The sequence below is a fragment of the Myxine glutinosa genome, chromosome 5, assembly GCF_964187855.1.
Source record: "Myxine glutinosa chromosome 5, kmMyxGlut1.1, whole genome shotgun sequence".
NCBI lineage: Eukaryota > Metazoa > Chordata > Myxini > Myxiniformes > Myxinidae > Myxine > Myxine glutinosa.
Window position 1 is genome coordinate 134,768,798 of NC_136265.1, and position 21,924 is coordinate 134,790,721.

Consider the following 21,924-nt stretch of genomic DNA (forward strand, 5'->3'; position numbering starts at 1 on the left):
CACACACATCCCCCCCACCCCGAACACACACGCACACACACAAACACCCCCACACCCCTCCCCCCACACGCACACCCCTCCACACATACCCACACACACACACACACACACACACACAACCCTCCTTCCTCCACACGCACACCCCAACACCCTCCAACCTCCACACACACACATATCCACCCCCCACACCCACACACACATCCACACACACACACATCCACACATACACACACACACACAAACACACGCACACATCCCCCAACCCACCACACACACATGGGCCTCCACACATACACACACACATATCCAACCCCCCCTCCTCCACATGCACACCCCAACCCCTCCCCCCCCTCCCCCACACACACACACACACACACACACACACACACACACACACACACACACACACACACACACACACACATCCCCCCCCCCCACACACACACATACACACTCACACACATACACACAAACACACACACACATCCACAAACACCCCCACACCCCTCCCCACACACGCACACACATATGCACACAAACGCACATACCCTTCCCACCCTCCCACCCCCTAAGACACATCCCCACCCACACATCCCCCCACCCCCACCCCCAACACACACACACACATATACACACACACACACACCCACACACCCACATACAAACACCCCCACACCCCTCCCCACACACAAACACACCCACACCCCTCCCCCCCCATACCTACACCCCTCCCCCCATACCCACACCCCTCCACACAAACACACACACACATTCCCCCCACCCCATCCATTAAAAAAAATATTTTCGTTTAATTAACGATATCTGCCACCCGTGGAAGAACGTCATGCCGTGGCCCGTGCCGCATGTCAGCGTAAGAACGAAGTATCCCGTCGATCGAACTTGGTCAAATTTTTCATGATTGTCACCAAATTTGTTGTGGTATTTAGTTAACTCATCCAAGGCAATACGACAATCGAAATCCGATTTGAAATCGGAGCCAAATTGGCGCCGTAAGGTGTGCCTGCACGTGTGGATATTTTACCTGAGGAAGAATCACTTTGGAAATGCAATCCATTTAAAATGTTGGATTTTGAATAACTTCGTCATTTTTCATCGGATCTCCACCAAATAAAGGTCACCATTGCTTGCAAATACCTCTCTTTCTCCTTAAAATTGAAGACAGGATGAACTTCGGAGCGAGAAATAAGCCGAGGCGGCAGAGAGTTTTACAATGTTATTTTCCAATGTAAATGACAATATCGTGTAGTTTTACGAAAATTCATCACAATTTGCCCAGATTTGTTGCATTCGAATGTTAACACCCTCTAGCGACTGCCAAATCCGAAGACAATTGAATTTCGAGCTGCCCTTAGCTCGTGAGGTGGTTATGTCACATGGCCTGGTCAAAAAAAAGTGTTGTGGTTCTTCTTCTTCAGGCAGTAACAACTTCTAGTTTCCAGACCGTATATCCAATCATCTTGAAATTTTGCACACTTGTTACTCTTCATGACTTCTACTACAGTATGAAGTTTCACGTCGATCAATAAAGCGATTCAAGAGATATCCATTTAAATTAAAAAAAACTTCGTTTAATTAACAATATCTGCCAAATCACGTGACCTATCGCAAATTCTAAAATGACATTTTAGTAGACTGACATGCTGAACAGATCTGTGAAGTTTCTCCTCGATTGGATCAAAAATGAGGGAGGAGCTAGGTTTTAAAGGTTCATGCTTAAAAACGTCATAACTCTGAAACCATGTGACGCATGACGTCATGCTCGCTGACTTTTTTGTTCGTCATGGGTATGCGATTTTCCCTGAAAAGTTTGGCCTCGATCTGTTCAGCCGTTGCAGAGAAAAAGGGGTTTTCGTGTTTTCACGAAAACCAATATGGCGGCCGAACCACGTGACCTGCAACGTCATAATTACCATTACAATATTCTACAGACCGAGTCCCTCCTGTGGTGAAATTTTAAATCTCAATCGGCCCTATTATTGCAGAGAAAATGTTTTTTAAAGGAAATTAAAACTTAAAATGGCAATAGCACTGGGAGACGTGGCCTGGAAGGACAAAATGGTGTGTTTCTTCTTCTTTCAACAATAAAGACTTATAGCGTCGAGACCGTACATCCAATCATCTTGAAATTTTGCACACTTGTTCCCCTTGATGAGAGCTACATTGCATTAAAAATTCAAGACGATCCATGCAGTGGTTCAAGAGTTACAAGCTTTTTAAAATTTAACTTCCATTATTTATTGCGGCCAAACCATGTGACATATCAAAATGTCTCAAGTAACGTTGAAACATACCCCCATGAGGAACATTTGTGTAAAGATTCCACTCGATATCTCCACAAATTATGGAGGTGATTCCATTTCTAGTTTGAGCTTTAAAACGTCATAACTCTGAAACCATGTGTCGGATGATGTCATGCTCGCTGACTTTTTTGTTCGTCATGGGTATGCGAATATGCATGCCAAGTTTGGGCTCGATCCGTTCAGCCGTTGCGGAGAAAAAGGGGTTTTTGTGTTTTTTCATGGAAAACAAGATGGCGGCCAAACCATGTGACGTATGACTTCGAAAATTTTTGCATTCTGAGTTTTTTTTAACTAAGCATTTGGGAGAAAAATCCCATTTTCGGGGGAGAAAATTTTTTGTTTGACGAATTCTAACCTCTGAACGTTAGCATTTTTAATATACTCGATACACATGTCTTTTGTTCCCGTTGAAGAGTTCTTTAGAATGAGCCATTCCTCAAATTTTTCCATTGAGGCGTTTCGGAGATACAGAGGGGAAAAGTTGAATTTGTTTTACAAGATGGCGCCCATACCACGTGACCTATGACGTCATAATTAGCATTAAAAAATTCTCGGAGCTGAGGCGATCATTTGATGAAAATTTCCTGTCAATCCGACCAGCGGTTGCTGAGAACATTAATTATGAAGTTTTCGGAGGTGCAAAATAGGGCGGAAGAATAATAAGAAAAACTCTAGCAGTAATAATAGGTTTCCTCTCCATTTCATGGAGAGTAAACCTAATTAGGTGGAATTTGTTTCGAAAGCCATTAACTAGACCTATTGGCCGATGTATATTCCAAGTTTCAGCTAGTTTCAATGTATAGCCCTTGAGATATGAGCGCTAACACATTTTGGGCAGACGGACAGACAGACACCATTGTGATTTCGAGAGTTTTCGAAATAAAACTCAAGAATGCATGAACGGACGTTGCTGAAATTTGGAACATATTACCTCAATGTACAACGCATTTACTTCTGAAATTTGCAGCCGATTTCGTCCAGTAGAAACCGAGAAACGTATTTTCAGTCCCCATGTTAAAGCTGCATACAGAGAAACGATCCCTTATGTAAAGGGAGGGGAGCTTTGCGCCTCCTTTGGATATATGGACCATACCACTGTGAATTTTGGGGGAGAGGTTTAACATGTTGTCGATCTTGAAGAAGTCGGATGAAAAGTAGAGTAAAAGTTAAAGTATGAAATGCACATTTCAATAATATGAGTAGGTACAGTAAATATAACAGAGCAATGCCTCTGAACGTTTCATTGGCTGTAATCATTTTGAATCTGACTATAGCAGCCATGTTTACGAACTTAAGGAAGCACCTCTCTCAATTGCTTACTCCACTTTCCGAGCGGCTAGACGAGCGACAGCAAGCTGCTTGGTAACTGAATGCACCTCTGTACAAGCAAAGAGCCTGTCCTTACGGATGGGAGGAAGAGGAAGCAGGACTTGGAGTAGGTTACGTGCACACGACAGCACTTGCCTGGTGTTGGCTTAACGATTAAGGTGGCTGGTTTAGGATCGCAGCGTCCTGAAGTTCAAATCCAGGTCGGTGGTTGAATTAACACCAGGTGGGTTGACTCACCCTGTCATCCTTCTGAGGTCGGCGAAATGAGTACGAGCTTACTGGGATGAATGAGCCATTCGAGTGTCCTGCGTCGGAGTGGCGACTCGTCCAGGATTGTTCCCAATGGCCTAGGAAACTGCCTCGGCAGCCCTATGCATCTGAAGTTGCAGAAAGGAGTGGTCATCATCACACTACAGTGCCACTGTAGAACACACAACAAACGTCTTCCATCTCAGGGATAGTGTGGTGTAATTGGTTAAGGGTTAAAAAGGACAGGTAAAATATCAGGTTTGGTTTAGAGATACTTTTTGTACAATCAGGGTCTTTTAGAACTTCTTGTTGTCGCTGTTTTTGCATTCCTATATACTTATATATTTTTTTATATTTCTTTGTTTATTATTCAATATATAATTTGCAAATTGTCTTTGGGTATTTCTTTGTGTTTGTTTGTTTTTGTTCTTTATGACAATACTTCAAACCCTGCTTCTTCTTCCTCCCATGCGTGAGGACATTTTCCTTATAATCACAAAAGACCGATGTTTATCACGTAAAAGTACCTTGCAGTTAAAGATGCAGCCTCATAAGCTGGCAGATCTGCAGAACGATCCCAGACAAAGCAAAGTTTGAAATTATAATTCTTCTTGTGTGCGAAAAAGCGTCACACACACACACACACACACACACACACACACACACACACACACACACACACACACACACACACACACACACACACACACACACACACGGCTCCTTCATATTATACTAGCTGTGCCTACCCATCACTTCGCTGACGAGTCTCAATGAGGATGTAAAATGAAGTGAAACACATGGGAAAAGCATCTTTGTTAATAGTATAAATATTTATGAAGGTCGGTGGATGTTTTGTGATCTTGTACCAACCAGATTGAGAGCCCACGGAGCTGCAGCTATGGACGTCGCCACCAAGTACGTTGCTGAAGGATTGGCCTTTTACAAATGGGCGCTTTCATCCGCAGGTACGTTTTGCAGAACCTTGAAGCATCCATTTGTAACAGGGGGGGTTCAATGAGGTACAGTTTAGGATTAGGGTGATTTGTAATGTGCAGTATTTGGCCACAGGTTTCTACCATGGCGGTGCAGTCACCTCTGAACAGAATGTTAGTGAGTTTGACTCCTCGTAAAGTCAGTTACAAAAAAACTGCCATTCCGGTCCTATGGGAGCAGCGTTTACTTTGTAGCTGAGCACACCATCCTTAACGGGGACGTTAATCTGGCTGTCCTGTCTGCCTACACCTGCTGACCAAAATGTCCCATTGTGCCTTTTCTACAAGCCGGCCGGTGGGCCAGTACCATGCCCATATGAGGGCCACTGGTAGATTATGTAACTTGAATCGAAACATGCCACGGCACGATTACTTCAGTTATTTCCTCCACCACCGAAGGTGCATATGGATTTATCCCGTTAAAAGTTATGGGTAGATTACTAGATTTGGACAAAACTTGGTGGAGAGATTCGCCGTGTGACAAGGACGAATTGATTAGATTTTGCTGAAGATCCAGATATATATACAGACTTGGCATTTAATATGGATTTTTTTTTTCTTTCTTGACTTGGGTTTACTTTCTGAACTCGGTATATCAATCTGGTGAGTTTCTTTTACGCTTTGGTGATTTCTTTGTTAAAAGAACCATGTCACTGATTGTCTGTCGCAGCAAGAAGTCAATAACAGGATTATATCACAGGTGGCATGACAAAATGTATGGACAGGTACATTTGACGATTGGCTTCACAATCGGGTATATAAGGGTTGTTGCGTTCTGTATTAGTGGAAAACAACTGCTGCACATCTACAAAAGTTATTGCCGCTTCCCCTGGAGATGGTCCGTCAACTCGACAATGCTGTTTGTCATTTAGTGATGGCTTTACAAAATTCCGGCATGAAACAGCGTGCTATTGCTCGGCAGTATGGCATCATTCAAGGTCAGGTGTCAAAGCTCCTGAAACGAAATGCTCAGAAGGGTGTCCCTTCTCCAATACCGAGATCAGGACGTCCCCGCAGAACCAAAAGGAGGGATGATCGCCAGCTGCACCGGTTAGTCCGCAATGGCCGGACCAAGTCAGCTAATCGGCTTAGGGTTGAGTGGCAGCAACTGACAAATGTGCCTGTATCCAGAAGGCTAGTCAACCAACGACTGGTTCAAGCAGGCTATCATGCCAGGCGTCCCCTGAGAAAGCCACGTCTGACCAGACAACACTGCCAGCGCCGATTGCAGTGGGCCAGAGAGCACCGTCAATGGCAGCCAGAACACTGGAATCACGTGATCTTCAGTGACAAGTCTAGATTTCTGGTCTGTCATCAATATGGCCGCATCCGAGTGTGCAGACAAGTGCATGAAGCCTACAACGAAGATTGTATAGTGCCAAGATTCCAAGCTGGAGGTGGTGGGGTGACCGTTTGAGCTGCTTTTCATGCAGGGGGTAAAACTGACCTGGTTGTTCTGAATGGAAACCTGAACCAGTTCAAGCACAGGGCCATTCTGGAAGAAACATTGCTTCCATTTGTTTGTGCAGCCTTTCGAGGAAACTTTGTCTTCCAAGATGACAATGCACGGCCTCATCGTGCTCGCATGATGCAACACTTTCTTGCTGACCGTGGTGTAGAGCATATGGAGTGGCCTGCCATGTCCCTGGATATGAATCCGATAGAGAACTTGTGGGCAGAATTAACGCGTCAAATCGACAACTTGGACCAGCAGCCTGCCTCTGTGCGTAAATTGCAGCAGGCTATTGTAACTGCATGGCAAGCGATTCCTGTCCAAACCTTGGCAAATCTCGTGAACAGCATGCCTCAACATGTACGTGCTCTCCTGAATGCTCGTGGGGGTTACACGAAGTACTGAACTGTAATTTTACTGTCCGTAATCCCAGTTGTAATTTAACTTTTGCTTTTGTTAAAAAAATGTTTTGGCTAATGTGCAAAATAAAGAGATACTTCTGGAAAATGCACAGAACTTTAACACAGTACTGTCCGTGAATTGAGTTCGATATCAGTGTACATCACTTTCAAGGATCAATTTATTTGCTTCGAAATGTCAAATGTGGTTTTTGTTTCTTTTAAAGGTCACATTAATAAAATCTGGAATAATTTCAACATAATTCCAATGAACTTTTGGTTCTAAGTCATCTTGAAAAGTAAGTTCACCCCCACAAAAAAAATATTCCATATTAAATGCCAAGTCTGTATATATATATATATTTTTTTTTTTTAAAGTGATTCTTCACCATTGACAGATAGGAGCGAAAATGATGTATAGCATGATATCTCAAAATGTTATGAAGGGATTATGCCAAAACTAGGTGGATGAGTTGGGTAGGTGATAGGAACAAGCCGGTTCGATTTGGGTTCAGGTGCAGATGCAGATCCGGCCTATCAGTGGGATACAAAACGTAAATTGTTCAGACTGGTGGAGGTATGTGCTCTACCGAGTGCTGTTCTAGTTTTTTCTTTGTGTCATTCTTTCCGATGCTGCAATGCAGTCGGCGCATGCATGACCTGAACTGTTGCCAATAACACCACCTTTGATTGTCCCCCATTCCCCCACCCCCCTCCACAGACAAGCGCGTGGCTGACTGGCCCCTTATGCAGTCTCCGATTCCCACGCTGAGCATCTCTCTGCTTTATCTGCTGTTCGTCTGGTTGGGGCCACGGCTCATGCATGGTCGTGAAGCTTTCCAACTGAGGGGTCTTCTGGTTGTCTACAACTTTACTGTGCTCCTCCTTAACCTCTACATCGCATCAGAGGTAGGTTGCTCATCATTGGATTCGTTTTCCCATCATTTTGTAGGATAAAAGCATGTCGGTACAGTAATTTGGTGCACCCTTCAGTACAATGGGTTTTTTTTTTTTACAAGCTAGGCATTGAATATTGTTTTTTGAAATTTGGAAAGTATGACATCACGATGGGAATGTTTATTGTTTGCTGAAGAGTAATAATAATCCGTTATTGAGTAGGCTATTTGAGTTGAAGTATGGACCAGGCACCTCTCCTCAGACTGTCACCTTGTCGTGGTGGAGAGACTGGTGTGTTCCAATGACCTTTAGGGCTAGGTTGGCTGGAGTCTTGTACTCCTGGTAGGGCCACCATTGGTGAAAAGTTCTGAGGCAGCGTAGTCCAAACCTCTCAAGACCCATCAGTGGAACAGACGTGCTTGAGGGCCTGTCAGTCCTCTGTGGCTGTGAAGGTGGGTGAGGGCTGCAGCCGGATGGACCTCCCCGTTGTCTCGGATCTTCCTGCCACGGTGCCTAATGCTCTTTCCTGTCAAATGTGTGTGGCTATCGCTTGTGCATTGGTTTTCCCATGTTAAAATATTTCAGGTGCAGGCCTCTGCCAGGGGCTTCTACACTCCCGTACATGCATACGCTAAACAAACCAAGTCCTGTAGCGATGGATGAGTGGCGGTATAGACAGGAGCAGTGATCTCTTGAAGTCCTGAGTCACAAATCAGCATGCATACCTTGGTTGCGTGAGGTCCTTTTGCTCTTGAGACAGAAGTGCAATTTCGCAGCTGCAACCATAACTGAGCAGTCCTTTTTTGGATCCCCTCTGCTCACACTAAATGGGGAGGGAGCGAGAACATGTTCCCCATAGGTTGTCTTAATGTTATTCCGGCTGAACGGCCGCTTCCAGTGGGATCAATCTGCCCGCAGTCAAAACTTATGAAACAGAGTAAATAATTCTGCTACTTGGAAGGGTGGCTCGCCACCAGTAATGAAGTTTGCCACCCGGTATGTCCACACTGCCATAGTAGTTAGAAAGCTAGCAAGATATGATATTAAGATTGTTGCTGTAAGTGAGACCAGTTGAAGGCCTGCCAGAAGGACTTGGAGGTGGCTGCACAATCTTTTGGAAAGGAAAAACATCTGAAGATAGATGCATTCATGGGATTGGCTTTGCCGTAAAGAACAATATTGCCAACGGGCTATCAGAGCTCCTTGTGGGTATTGACAAATGCCTTATGACCCTTCGCGATAAGCTCAGTAACAACCAATATGCCACAATCAGTGTGTATGCCCCTACACTTAACGGTGATGAGGACAAGGAACAGTTCTACTGTGCATTTGATACAGTCCTGAATAACACAGCTAAGCAAGACAAGCTCACCCTCATGGCGACTTCAGTGCAAGACTAAGACGACACTCCCAATTTTGGAGCGGCACTATTGGGAAGAGTAAATTTAAACGGCATCCTCCTCCTCAGCAAATGCGTGGAGCTAGAATGAGCTCAGGAACACTATTCATAAGATATATGCTGAATCGATTGGATATTCTACTCATCATCATCATCAACAAGACTGGCTTGACAGAATAATGAGGAAATATTAGCACTTATCTACCAGAAGAGAAATGCCTTCTGCACTTGCGTTCACTAAACCAAACCCTCCAACCAGAAAAAGCAAGAAGCTTGCCATCGGCTTAAAGCTCTCGTACAAAGGAGGCTATGTAACATCAATAACCAGTGGTGGCAAGTGAAGGCCATGGGAATCCAAAGTCTCGCTGATCAACATGATATGAGAAGCTTCTTTCAAGTAGCAAAACACATCTATGGGCCATATCACAACGGGCCAACGCCTCTGCTATCCCGGGACGGCTCCACCCTTCTTAAAGATAATGTAGCCATCAATCAACTCTGGAAGGAGCACTCAAGACTCTGATGAAACAGCAATCTGAGGTCTCAGCTTTCACCGTTGAATCTATTCCTCAACATCTAGTGATTGATCATCTTGCGGACACCTCCCCCGCTCCCCTCCTCCCAGTCCCTCAAGGAATTCTGGCATGCCATCACTCAGACAAAGAACAACAAGGCATCAGGCCTAGACAACATCCTCATGGAGGTCTTTAAAGTTGGTGGATTAGCAATCATGCAAAAGCTTCACCAACCACTTGTCAAAATCTGGGTAAGTGAGGAATCGCTGCCGGATCTTAAGAATACCAACATTGTGACTATATTCAATAAAGGGGACAAGTCAATGTGTGAGAACTACCGAGGCATTGCCCTCCTCTCCAGTGCAGGCAAGATCTTGACCCCTTCCACAAATTATCTTTGGTGAACAATGCCTGTCAAATGTGGAGCATTTCCCATACCTTGGCAGCCATCTCTCTCTCGGACAATCCACCTAGATGTAGAGATCTAACAAATAATTCACTGTGCCAGCACATCCTTCAGAAAACAGCTTTGCCATAACTTTACTGGCAGAGATCTTTGGATGGAAACCAAGATCCTAGTCTATAATGCAGTGGTTATCCAGACCATTGCACCAATGCCAGCATTCTCTGTGCAGCTAATATCACCAGCGTTGAGGTGAATATCCTGAAACATAAACTCCGCTGCTCTGGTCGCTGTGTGCGGATGGCTCATGCTCGTCTCCCGAAGCAAGTTCTCCTGGTAAGAGAATCTGCGGAGACCAAAGGAAGCACTACAAAGACACCCTGTAAGCATACCTCAAGAAGGGAAACATCGACCCTACAAATTAGGAAACACTGCAACAAACCACAATGGTGTCTCATCATGCAACAAGCTTCAGGTTATTTTGAAGAGAATAGCTTTGCCCAGGAAGCTGTGAAACGACAGAGAAAGGAAAGGTGAACAACAACAACCTTTTGAAGATACTAACACTTCTCAAAGGATTACGTGCCACATCTGTGGAAAAAAACTTGTAGAGCACAGATTGGATCATTCAGCCATCTCAAGTTTCACCCATGACTTCCCACCATGACAGACAGCATCGAGGGATAGCCGATGACGACCAGACATTGCGTTGTACCTCTGTCTATATCATCGTCATCAATGTACGATACTGTTGAACATGTCAATGTTGCGGAGCAGTGTTTCAGCAAGCTTTATGCTAGGTAGTCCACTGTTGCTTTCTCAGCTGTTAGTCATGTTAGAAATTTGTAATTTGGTCGGAATGCCGGCGATAATGCACCTATTCTTCCTGAAAGACGCCATGGAATTTCCACATCCACCAACGCTCTCAGTGCTGGCAGACAGACAGGTCCTTTGGTCTTAATGGACGGTGCACATGCTGATGCTTCATCCATGCATGTGAACACCAAGGTGACCATTTATAGCTGGGATGGGATTTGAACCGAGGCTAGAGAGCTCAAGGGCGACTGCGCATACCTCTAGGTTATCTTGCCAGCTCGTCAACATAAACATCAGCAACATCAAAAAACTAAATAACACAACATCTTCAGAAAACCAGGTCGTTTATAAGTTTTGCCATTTGTCTTTGTGATCCATCTTTGGTTGATAGCAAGAAAGATGTTGCTGACGTCCTTCCTGCAAAAGACCAGGAAGTCTTTTTATTTGATTCCATAGTATTTAGTGGGATAATACAGACTTGGCATTTAATATGGAATATATTTTTTTCTTGACATGGGTTTACTTTCTGAACTCAGTATGTCAATCTGGTGGGTTTCTTTTACCCTTCGGTGATGTCTTTGTTGAAAGAACCATGTCACTGATTGTCTTTCGCAGCAAGAAGTCAATAACAGGATTATATCACAGGTGCCGTGACAAAATGTAAGGACAGGTACATTTGACGATTGGCTTCACAATCGGGTATATAGGGGTTGTTGCGTTCTGTATTAGTGGAAAACAACTGCTGCACAAATTTAGGCTGGGCCAAATCAGCGGTGATTTTCAATTTTTCATACTACAAGGTTGTAATTTACCTAAAAGTTGTGGCTGGGTAACAGAAACAAAACCATGAAATTTTTTTTCAAAAATATTGACGTCTTACGGTAAAACAGCCCTTTACCATAGCAACCGTTACAGATGACTCAAAAGATTCTTAAAATCGATGATTTCTCAGGCTGTGTGTGACCCCCAGAGTTGATTCTGGTACCAAAAGATTCAGAATTGAAAGCCAAGGATGATTGGATAGCTTAACAATGTCTGTGACACAATTCAATACAACTTTTATCCCAAAAACTCATTTTTATCTCAAATTTAAGGCATTTGTTTGAAAAAAAAATGAAAATTTTGCTTTTTAATCATAGGATAATCATTAATCAGAGCTATAGTCAAATTAAATGTACTTTAAATTAACTTTTGTCATTGATTAAGCTTTTTTGTCTCAAATTTAAGGTCTGACATTGAACATTGATAACAAAATAAAAAACCTAGTCCCAATTGTAATCAATGGAGGCCAATGACTTCTTAGTCACAACCTCAGTGGATGTTGCCAGTCCATGCAGCTTCTCCCTGACGCCCTTCACAACCCTGTATAGAGCCTGGAGCTGCGCCTCAGATTTGGGGGCCTTGTTAGTGTTCAAATCTGTGGCGAGTCCAAGTGTCCGCTCTGCTGCGTCATTGACAACTGGGAGTTTGGCCACAACTTCCTTGCCATGACGATAGCTGTCTGAGGTGGGCCACTGTGCAACGGGGAGCTTGACAAAACTGGAGTCAATACCCAAGAGTTCAAACATGCTCCAAGAGTCGTAACCAACAAAGTCTTTGAGGGCTTTACTCCCCAATTGCTGTGAGGCTGGCATCTCCTGTATCATGTTATGTGCAGTCCCATGGTACCTGAGCATAGCCCTTCTCATAGTCTGCTTGTCAGATGACGTTCTGTCCGAGAAGAGTGCCAAAGAGACCAATCTCTCTGAGAGGTACCACAAATGGTTTTGTAGCTTCTCTCGGGCCACAGTCACAAAGGACAGAAATTTGGCAGGCCACTTTGTTGGATTCTTTGCGATACTGGCCTCAGCCTTGAGGAGGTTCTTCATCAGGTACATGTCGTTAGATGGTGCATCTGCAGCACTGGTACATGTCAACCACGCTTTAGTGTAGAAGACTGACATGAATGCAGCGAGACTGGTTATGTCTTCCAGCTCTTCGGGTGTGTAGATATCTCCCAGCTGCCAACGGAAGAGTGCCACCTTTATAGTGTATAAAGTCTTGCTCATCCAACGGGCGTGGTGGAATGCCCCAGGAGCTTTGATAGTGATGGTCCTCATACCATCAGGGACAGTCCCTCCAAGAAACAGCAGTGTGAGGTGTGCCAGCTCCAGGTAGTCGTGTCGAAGAGTCTCCTTTGTGCTATTGTCCATCCACGTCTGAAGGAAGGTGATGGTGGCATGTACATGGCCAGCCAGCTCTCTCTGTTGAGCAGACACCTCGACCAATGTGTAGTTGCCCTGGTCCAATTCACTCCAAGTGTTGAGCAGTCACTTGAACAGCTGTTCATTAGGTCCTGTGGTGGGGCCATACACTATTGAGCAAGACGCCCCTCCAACCAATTCGTGGATGTGGTGCCGACACGCCAGTTGCAGAAGACTCCTGCCAAACTCAGTCTCCAGTCTTACTACGACTCCACTCTTGACCCCAGAGTTCACTGCCGTTGTATCGAAGACAAGAGCGCCTATCCTTGATGTGTGCAAGAGCGCCTTGAACGCCCTGATGAATGGTTACAGTAACAACCGAAAGCAGGCATTAAAATTAATGATTGTAAGCTGCTTTTGTTAACTTTTTTTTATTGAAATGAAGATGGCCAAATTTAAACAACGTTATAACAGTTATAAAAACTGGACAATACAAGGTTGTAAAAGACAATTTAAAGTAAATTTAATCTGATTAATGGTTATCCTATGATTAAAAAGCAAAATTTTCAATTTTTTCCCATAAATATGCTTGAAATTTCAGACAAAAATCAGTTTTTTGGATAAAAGTGGTATTGAATTGTGTCACAGACATTGTTAAGCTATCCAATCATCCTTGGCTTTCAATTCTGCATCTTTTGGTACCAGAATCAACTCTGGGGGTCAAACACAGCTTGAGAAATCGTCAATTTAGGCATTTTTTGAGTCGTCTGTAACTGTTGCTATGGTAACGGGCTGTCTGACCGTAAAACGTCAATATTTTTGAATTTTTTTTTCATGATTTTGTTCCTGATACTCACTCACAACTTTTAGGTAAATTACATTGAATTAGGAAAATCACCTCCGATTTGGCCCAGCGTGCACATCTACAAAAGTTATTGCCGCTTCCTCTGGAGATGGTCCGTCAACTTGTCAATGCTGTTTGTCATGGAGTGGTGGCTTTACGAAATTCTGGCATGAAACAGCATGCTATTGCTCGGCAGTATGGCATCACTCAAGGTCAGGTGTCAAAGATCCTGAAACGAAATGCTCAGAGGGGTGTCCCTACTCCAATACCGAGGCCAGGACGTCCACGCAGAACCACAAGGAGAGATGATCGCCAGCTGCACCGGTTAGTCTGCAATGGCCGTACCAAGTCAGCTAATCGGCTTAGGGCTGAGTGGCAGCAACTGACAAATGTGCCTGTATCGAGAAGGCTAGTCAACCAACGACTGGTTCAAGCAGGCTATCGTGCCAGGCGTCCCGTGAGAAAGCCACGCCTGACCAGACAACACAGCCAGCGCCGATTGCAGTGGGCCAGAGAGCACCGTCAATGGCAGCCAGGACACTGGAATCACGTGACCTTCAGTGACGAGTCTAGATTTCTGGTCTATCATCAAGATGGCCGCGTCCGAGTGTGCAGACAAGTGCATGACGCCCACAACGAAGATTGTATAGTGCCAAGAGTCCAAGCTGGAGGTGGTGGGGTGACCGTTTGGGCTGCTTTTCATGCAGGGGGCAAAACTGACCTGGTTGTTCTGAATGGAAACCTGAACCAGTTCAAATACAGGGTCATTCTGGAAGAAACATTGCTTCCATTTGCTCATGCAGCCTTTCGAGGAAACTTTGTCTTCCAAGATGACAATGCATGGCCTCATCGTGCTCGCATGATCCAACACTTTCTTGCTGACCGTGGTGTAGAGCATATGGAGTGGCCTGCCATGTCCCCGGATATGAATCCGATAGAGAACTTGTGGGCAGAATTAGCATGTCAAATCGACAACTTGAACCAGCAGCCTACCTCTGTGCGTGAATTGCAGCAGACTATTGTCACTGCATGGCAAGCGATTCCTGTCCAAACCTTGGCAAATCTCGTGAACAGCATGCCTCGACGTGTGCGTGCTCTCCTGAATGCTCATGGGGGTTACACGAAGTACTGAACTGTAATTTTACTGTCCGTAATACCAGTCATAATTTAGCTTTTGTTTTTGTTGAATTTCTTTTGGGCTAATGTGCAAAATAAAGCGATACTTCTGGAAAACGTACAGAAGTTTAACACAGTACTGTCCATGAATTGAGTTCGATATCAGTTTACATCACTTTCAAGGATCAATTTATTTGCTTCGAAATGTCAAATGTAGTTTTTGTTTCTTTTAAAGGTCACATTAACAAAATCTAGAATAATTTCAACATAATTCCAATGAACTTTTGGTTCTAAGTCATCTTGAAAAGTCAGTTCACCCCCACAAAAAAAAATTCCATATTAAATGCCAAGTCTGTAGTTTTAATCGTATTAATGCCATAATGTTTTTATTTTTTCCAAAGTGTTAGATTGAATGATAAGCACCATATTGTGATATCTCTAAACTTGTGCATGTATGCATATGCACGTGTGTGCACGCAGCTCTTCATAGCAGCGAGAGCAGCAAACTACAGCTACGTCTGTCAACAGGTGTCTTACACGAACGATATCAACGAGATGAGGGTATGATGTTGAAGCTTCTCATCATTTTATGATCTAGTGAGATACCCGTGCTACGCACAGGTGGGAGGCTAGAAGCAAACAGACAATGCAGAAACGGTGAATGCTAAAGCATGAAACTAATAAATTCCACATTCCTGTAGCACCTTCAGTCACACATCAGACATGGACAGCAAGTTCGTGAAGGACTTCCATGAAAAACGTACCCGTTTGCAAACAAACGAGTACGTTCACGTATGGAAACATCAATCGTGGGACCGTGGCGAATCTGCATATGGCAATCCGCGAAGTTCACGTTTAGAAAGTAGAAACCATCACGGCATGTCGTCATTCACTTGAACTCGATATCTCTTTTTTTCATTCCAAACAGCATATCTCCAATCACAAATTAAATAGCATTAATATAAAAAATAAACTTTTAACAACATTCTTAATGTTTCCTTCATTGTAAAAACTACCAATTCAACAGTTAAAAGAATTTTGAGCCAATAGGTGTTACGGCCTTGGCAAGATCGATGGAGACTGCAATCTGTTAGCTTATACACCGCCCAAATAGCTATGTGGAATTCTCATGTAGAGATTAAACTCACGTCGTTTGAACTTTGGCCGAGGTCATTATTTAATTTTAATGATGTTTATATACGAATCAAAAAGAAGATAATTGGTTTTGGGTCGTCCTTTCCGCATATCTCGTGGGATTGTGAGTTGGAGAGACGACCGTGGTGGCGGGGAGGGGTTGGCATTCTCTCAAGCGGGGATTCAACCCATGTCCTTATAAAAGGTCTTTGCCCGTTGTCATTATTTTTAACTATGTGTTTTCTTTTGTCAGGTTGCGATCGGTGCAGCCGTTTGTGCGGCACCCGGGAAAATAACGTTATGCGGGAGTCCAAACCTGAAAATGCTGGAGACCAAAGCTGAAATTGGAAAAACAATATAGCCTATTTTACTTCAGGGGGTCCCAGGATTACCCACCCAAAATATCGTTACGATCGGTTCAGCCGTTTTTGCAGTACCTTTGAACAGACGGACAGAGAGATGTACGGACATTTGGTGAATTATAGTAAGATGAAAATTCCAACTGGGCCTTTGGGGTGTTAGAAGTTAGAAAGTAGGGAAAACTTTGGGGGGAAAACTTTGGAGAGGTTGGGGGGAAAACGATGTTGAGGGCTCCTATTGTTAGTCTTGCCCCCAAAGCAGTTGCGAGACTATTGTAATGCCCTGTTTGTGTGTCTGTGTATCCACATCTATACATTTTCGCTTCAAAAAATTTCGAACGCAAATACTTGTCCAATCGATGCCAAACTTTAAACATAGGAGGGACTCCCCAAAGATAATATTTTGTTGATAACTCTGACGTCATAGGTCATATGGTAGGGCAGCCATATTGGCTTAAAGGAAAAACTTGGACATCATTTTGTTCGAAACCGCTCAATGAAATTTTTTTTGAAAACTAGTCATATGTCATCAACCCCAACCCCCCCCCCCCCCCCATACCCCCGCATGGGGTATATAGGGTTTTCATTTCATTCAGTGTGAAATGTCAAACAAACCGATTGTTAAAATGATCGTCAAATATCGAAAGCATCGAAGTTACGGCTCTTCCAACAATACGGTACATATAGGCCTTAGGCGTTATGACTCACCGTGCTCTTCAGACAAATTAAACCCAGGTTTCTTAATACAGTGGTATCATTTCAGTGGTATAGTTTTCGTAATAATAATATTATAGTAAATATAACCATGACACTTTAATCCCAATGTCGTGAATGGAAAGTTGATGGATTGAAGCGGTGTAACCGCGGAAGTAAGGAATTCACCTCGGTTTTTTTTCCAAATAATATAATTTTCGTAATAACGTAACGTTATTATTATAGTAAATCTAATCGTAACACTAATCCCTATGTAGTGACTGCAACGTCACTGGAGGTTAAATATATATCTTATATATATTAAAGTAGCGGAAGTTTTGTGTCCGGCCGTCATGCTACGTCATTACGTATATGATGTCATTACGGCGGAAACACCCGCTCACTTCGAGTTTGGCAGGAAAGGTCATTCCTCTTTGGGGTATATAGATTACAGTCGATTTATGTTCGGGTCTCAAGAACATTGGGTGTACGTTCATTTACCATGTTTCTTGTGGAGAGATCGCCAAGTGGTTTAAGCATTCGAGCAAGCACTCCATTCAAAACCGTTAAGGAACGGCTGGCTTGGAAAGCGCTAGCTAGCTGCTTGGTAAATGAGCACACCTCCAACCCTTGTGGGGTATATAGAGCACAGTAGATCTTCGCTCAGTTCTGTAAGTAAAACTTACCTCATGGACGTCGGGATTCCTCCAAATCTCTTTCTTTAATGTTATAAACAGCATTAGCAACTGTTTAAAAAGCTAATCATGTGTGTTTGTGGTTTATAATATTTTACAAGCCCGGCTACGCCGCTGTTAGACTTTTGGTTTTGTTTTTTAATAAACAGGATCAACATTGGGGGACGCATGAAATATTTAACAATTTTTTTGGGATTTGACCTCCGGGTCATGCCCCAGGTGGTGGGGACTTTGGGTCACAGGAGTCAAAATGGAAAAAAAACCTCCAAATTTGATATTGCGTCATTCCTGGTGGAAGTTTTTGTCATCTTTCAACTTTGCTTTAGGCGGGAAGCATGGGAATTTGCGATGGTGTGCCATCGACTTTGCTCTCTTTATAATTGTAATTCCCAATTGTCGAATTTTGTCCACCGAGATTCCTTTCTACCTGTCCATAGATTGCCGCGGCTCTGTGGTGGTACTACATCTCCAAGGGAGTCGAATATGTGGACACCGTGCTGTTCGTTCTACGGAAGAAATTTGGGCACGTGTCCTTCCTGCATGTCTACCATCACGTGACCATGTTCATGCTCTGGTGGATCGGGCTCAAATGGGTCGCTGGTGGACAATGTAAGTACAACCATTAAAAGAGGAGGAAGGTTAGTCAATAGATAAGTTAATTGTGAGGTGCTGTACAATATGAAAACCATGAACTCTTGTATGATATGAAGATTGTGTCAAGAAAAATCAAATCATGACAGAATGGAGTCCATCTTAAATTGCCACTGGAGGGGGAATAGTAAGCTGGCTCTCCCATACACAAAGTTTCCTTTTGAAAATGACTGCAAAGCTATTCTCAAAGCCTCTGTCTCTTCAAGGTCGTGTAACATAGATTTTCAATTTGTTTTCTGTTTATATATTTCAAAATTCATAGGCAAGTACATGTATTTTGAAACCGTTGGAATTAAATTTGGTGCAAAAGCATAAGTAATGGAGATAGTCGACGTTTTTCCTCATCTTGTCAAAAGACTTCCGGTGCAGTCCTCAATGTTGCTCTCCGACTCATAGCAGTGGGGCTGTAGCTCAAGTAATTGGCTTCATTGTGAAACGATCATTAACTATACGTCTGCTATTGAGCTTAAGGTATACCATGTTATCACTAGTCATCTTCATAGTTATCAATGGGCTTAGTAAATGACAACAAAATGTTGTATTGTTCGAGGCTTCTTAACTGGGCAGGCCATGGACACATTACCAATGGATAGGAGTTGAAAAATAAAAGTCAATGGGTGTCCGTCGCACAAGTGGAACAAGTTAACTTCAGGTGCAGAACATTTCACCTAAGACTGCTGTCAGAATGGCCTTGATATACAATGGAGATTATATGTGACTAGCCGAATGCACCCGGCGTTGCCCGGGTTCTTTTTGAATGAATTGACTACTATAATTCAGCTTTTACTCGTGGCCGTAGAAGATTGACTACTATAATTCAGCTTTTACTCGTGGCCGTAGAAGATTGACTACTATAATTCAGCTCAGCTTTTTATTGTGAAATGGGCCCAGCCCGGCCAAGGCGGCCTCAACCGGCCTTGCCACCTAGCCTATAACCTTCCCGGGGCCCGTCCCGACATTTTTGGTTCTTTTTGAATGAATATACAGTGAAACCTTGACTTACGAGTTTAATTCGTTCTGTAACCGAGCTCGTAACTCAATTTGCTCGTTTCTCAAATTAAATTTCCCCATTAAAATGCATTGAAATGCTATTAATCCGTTCCAGCCCCCCAAAAACCACACCAATTTTTTTTTAAATATACAGTATATATATAAATATCTCGCGCTTAATATTTCACCTGTATGCAGCATACAAGTTGGCAGGATGGCCTGGACTGGAGGTACGCACACTTGACTCTAAACTGTCCAGCCTGGGTTTGAATTCCGACCCAGCTATAACCTGTCATGGGTGAATCACAGGCAGGGTGATTCATCAATGTGTGTACCGCTAAACTGGGCGCCCCGTTTGCGTCCCATTAGTTGTTGGATGTTAAGGATCTCACCGTGTTTTCCACAAAGAGAAGGCGAGCTATCGCCGGCACTCTGAACAAGTTGTGGCCTGGCATGCTCTTCTCCTCTGCCGTTATATACGTCCTCCTCGGCATCTTTTTCCAGAAGAGCCCTGTCTCGTCACAGTTGAAGATTTGCTGGGGGATGTATCGTTCGGCTTCTATCAGTTCGGCAAAAGTTATAATAAAATCTTCAGCTGCCTTCACATCCGAGCTTGCTGCCTCGCCATGCCTGACGACGGAGTGAATGCCGGTCCTCTTCTTAAAATTATCAAACCATCCCCGACTGGCTTTGAATGACTTCCGATGCCTTGTCCGTTGATGTTCCCGCCGCCTGCTGCACCAAATCCCCGTAAATGTCTCGGGCCTTCTCACACATGATGTTCTCGGTCACGGTATCTCCTGCGAGCTGCTTCTCCGTCAACCACACAAACAACAACTTCTCCATCTCTTCATGGATAGAGGTCCGGAGCTTTGAAATAATCGTAACGCCCTTGGCTGGCGTTATAGCCTTTATCGACTCCTTCTGCTTCAAAATCGTACATATCATAGAAATACTACGATCGTACTGCCTCACCAAGTCGACAACACGCACACCTCGCTCATGTTTTTCGACGATTGCGTGTTTTATATCCAAGCACATCATCCTCTTCTTCTTCTCAGTACTGCCCTTGGCACTCAATTTCTTAGGACCCATGGTTAAAACTAAGAAATTTTCAAAAATAACCAAAATGCGAAAACAAAGCAGCAGCTATATACGGCAGAGATGCTTGCACGGCAAGATAACCACATGACCTGAACCCACCTGGTGGCGGGTGGCGTAAGCTCCAAAATAACCAAAATGCGAAAACAAAGCAGCAGCGATATACGGCAGAGATGCTTGCACGGCAAGATAACCACGTGACCGGAACCCACCTGGTGGCGGGTGGCGTAAGCTCCAAAATAACCAAAATGCGAAAACAAAGCAGCAGCGATATACGGCAGAGATGCTTGCACGGCAAGATAACCACGTGACCGGAACCCACTTGGTGGCGGGTGGCGTAAGCTCGTAACTCAGATCTCGGCTCGCATCTCAAAGCAATAAACCGCCCGAGCGACGGCTCGTATCTCGGAAAACTCGTAAGTTGGTGCACTCGTAAGTCAAGGTTTCACTGTACTACTATAATTCAGCTTTTACTCGTGGCCGTAGAAGATTGACTACTATAATTCAGCTCAGCTTTTAATTGTGAAATGGGCCCAGCCCAGCCGAGGCAGCCTCGACCGGCCTCACCACCTAGCCTATAACCTTCCCGGGGACTGTCCCGACATTTTTAGTTCTTTTTGAATGAATTTACTACGATAATTCAGGTTTTACTCGCGGCCGTAGAAGAATGACTACTATAATTCAGCTCAGTTTTTAATTGCGAAATGGGCCCGGCCCGGTCGAAGCGGCCTCGACCGGCCTCACCACCGAGCCTAAAACCTTCCCGGGGCCCGTCCCGGCATTTTTTGTTTTCGAGGTTTCCTCCTATCTTTCACCGTTCAGGAGATTAGGGCGTGCAGACAGACAAACAAACAAACAAACAAACAAAAACTTTCTTTTATATATACAGTATAGATAGATAGAAGAGTTTGTCAAATCCTGGGTCCCATCAGTGCAACCTAGTATTGCTGCTCTACCCAGCATATTGGGGGTGAAAAATAAAGGACAGCACAAGCCACACTAAGATAGTATAACAAGGCTAACTAATGTTTCACGACCAATGCCTCAAGATGGGACTTTCAAAATGACATAATCCACCATAAAATGCTTGTCGTGCATGTGCAGATACCCCAAGAAACAGCAGTCTTTGGGACATGTTTACGTATATTGTGAGGTTATGTTTTCATAATAAGAGGGTGTGGGGGGATTGGGAGGAGGTGAAGGGGGAGGGGTTGCGAAAGCCGTTTGTTCGGTTCTGGGGCCACAAGAGAAATTATATTCAATTTCGCATCTATTGATACAAGTGTGGGAGCTGTGCTCGCACGATAAAGCCAGACAAAATGGACGACACAGGACCGAAGTTTCACCGAGCTATTTATTTAGCTCAAAACCAAAGAACTCAAA

At 43.9% G+C, this 21,924-nt stretch overlaps 1 protein-coding gene across 2 annotated transcripts in view; it reads left to right on the top strand.

Annotated features, from left to right (window-relative positions):
• Positions 1-21,924, top strand: part of ELOVL4 (ELOVL fatty acid elongase 4) — a 43,638-nt gene that overhangs the window by 11,526 nt on the left and 10,188 nt on the right. For both annotated transcript variants that reach the window (XM_068116153.2, XM_068116154.2), the window contains exons 2-5: positions 4,776-4,867; positions 7,467-7,654; positions 15,399-15,479; positions 18,237-18,408. In XM_068116153.2, the coding sequence (XP_067972254.2) occupies positions 4,801-4,867; positions 7,467-7,654; positions 15,399-15,479; positions 18,237-18,408 (508 nt within the window). In that variant the 5' untranslated portion in view covers positions 4,776-4,800. The remainder of the gene's footprint in view (positions 1-4,775; positions 4,868-7,466; positions 7,655-15,398; positions 15,480-18,236; positions 18,409-21,924) is intronic.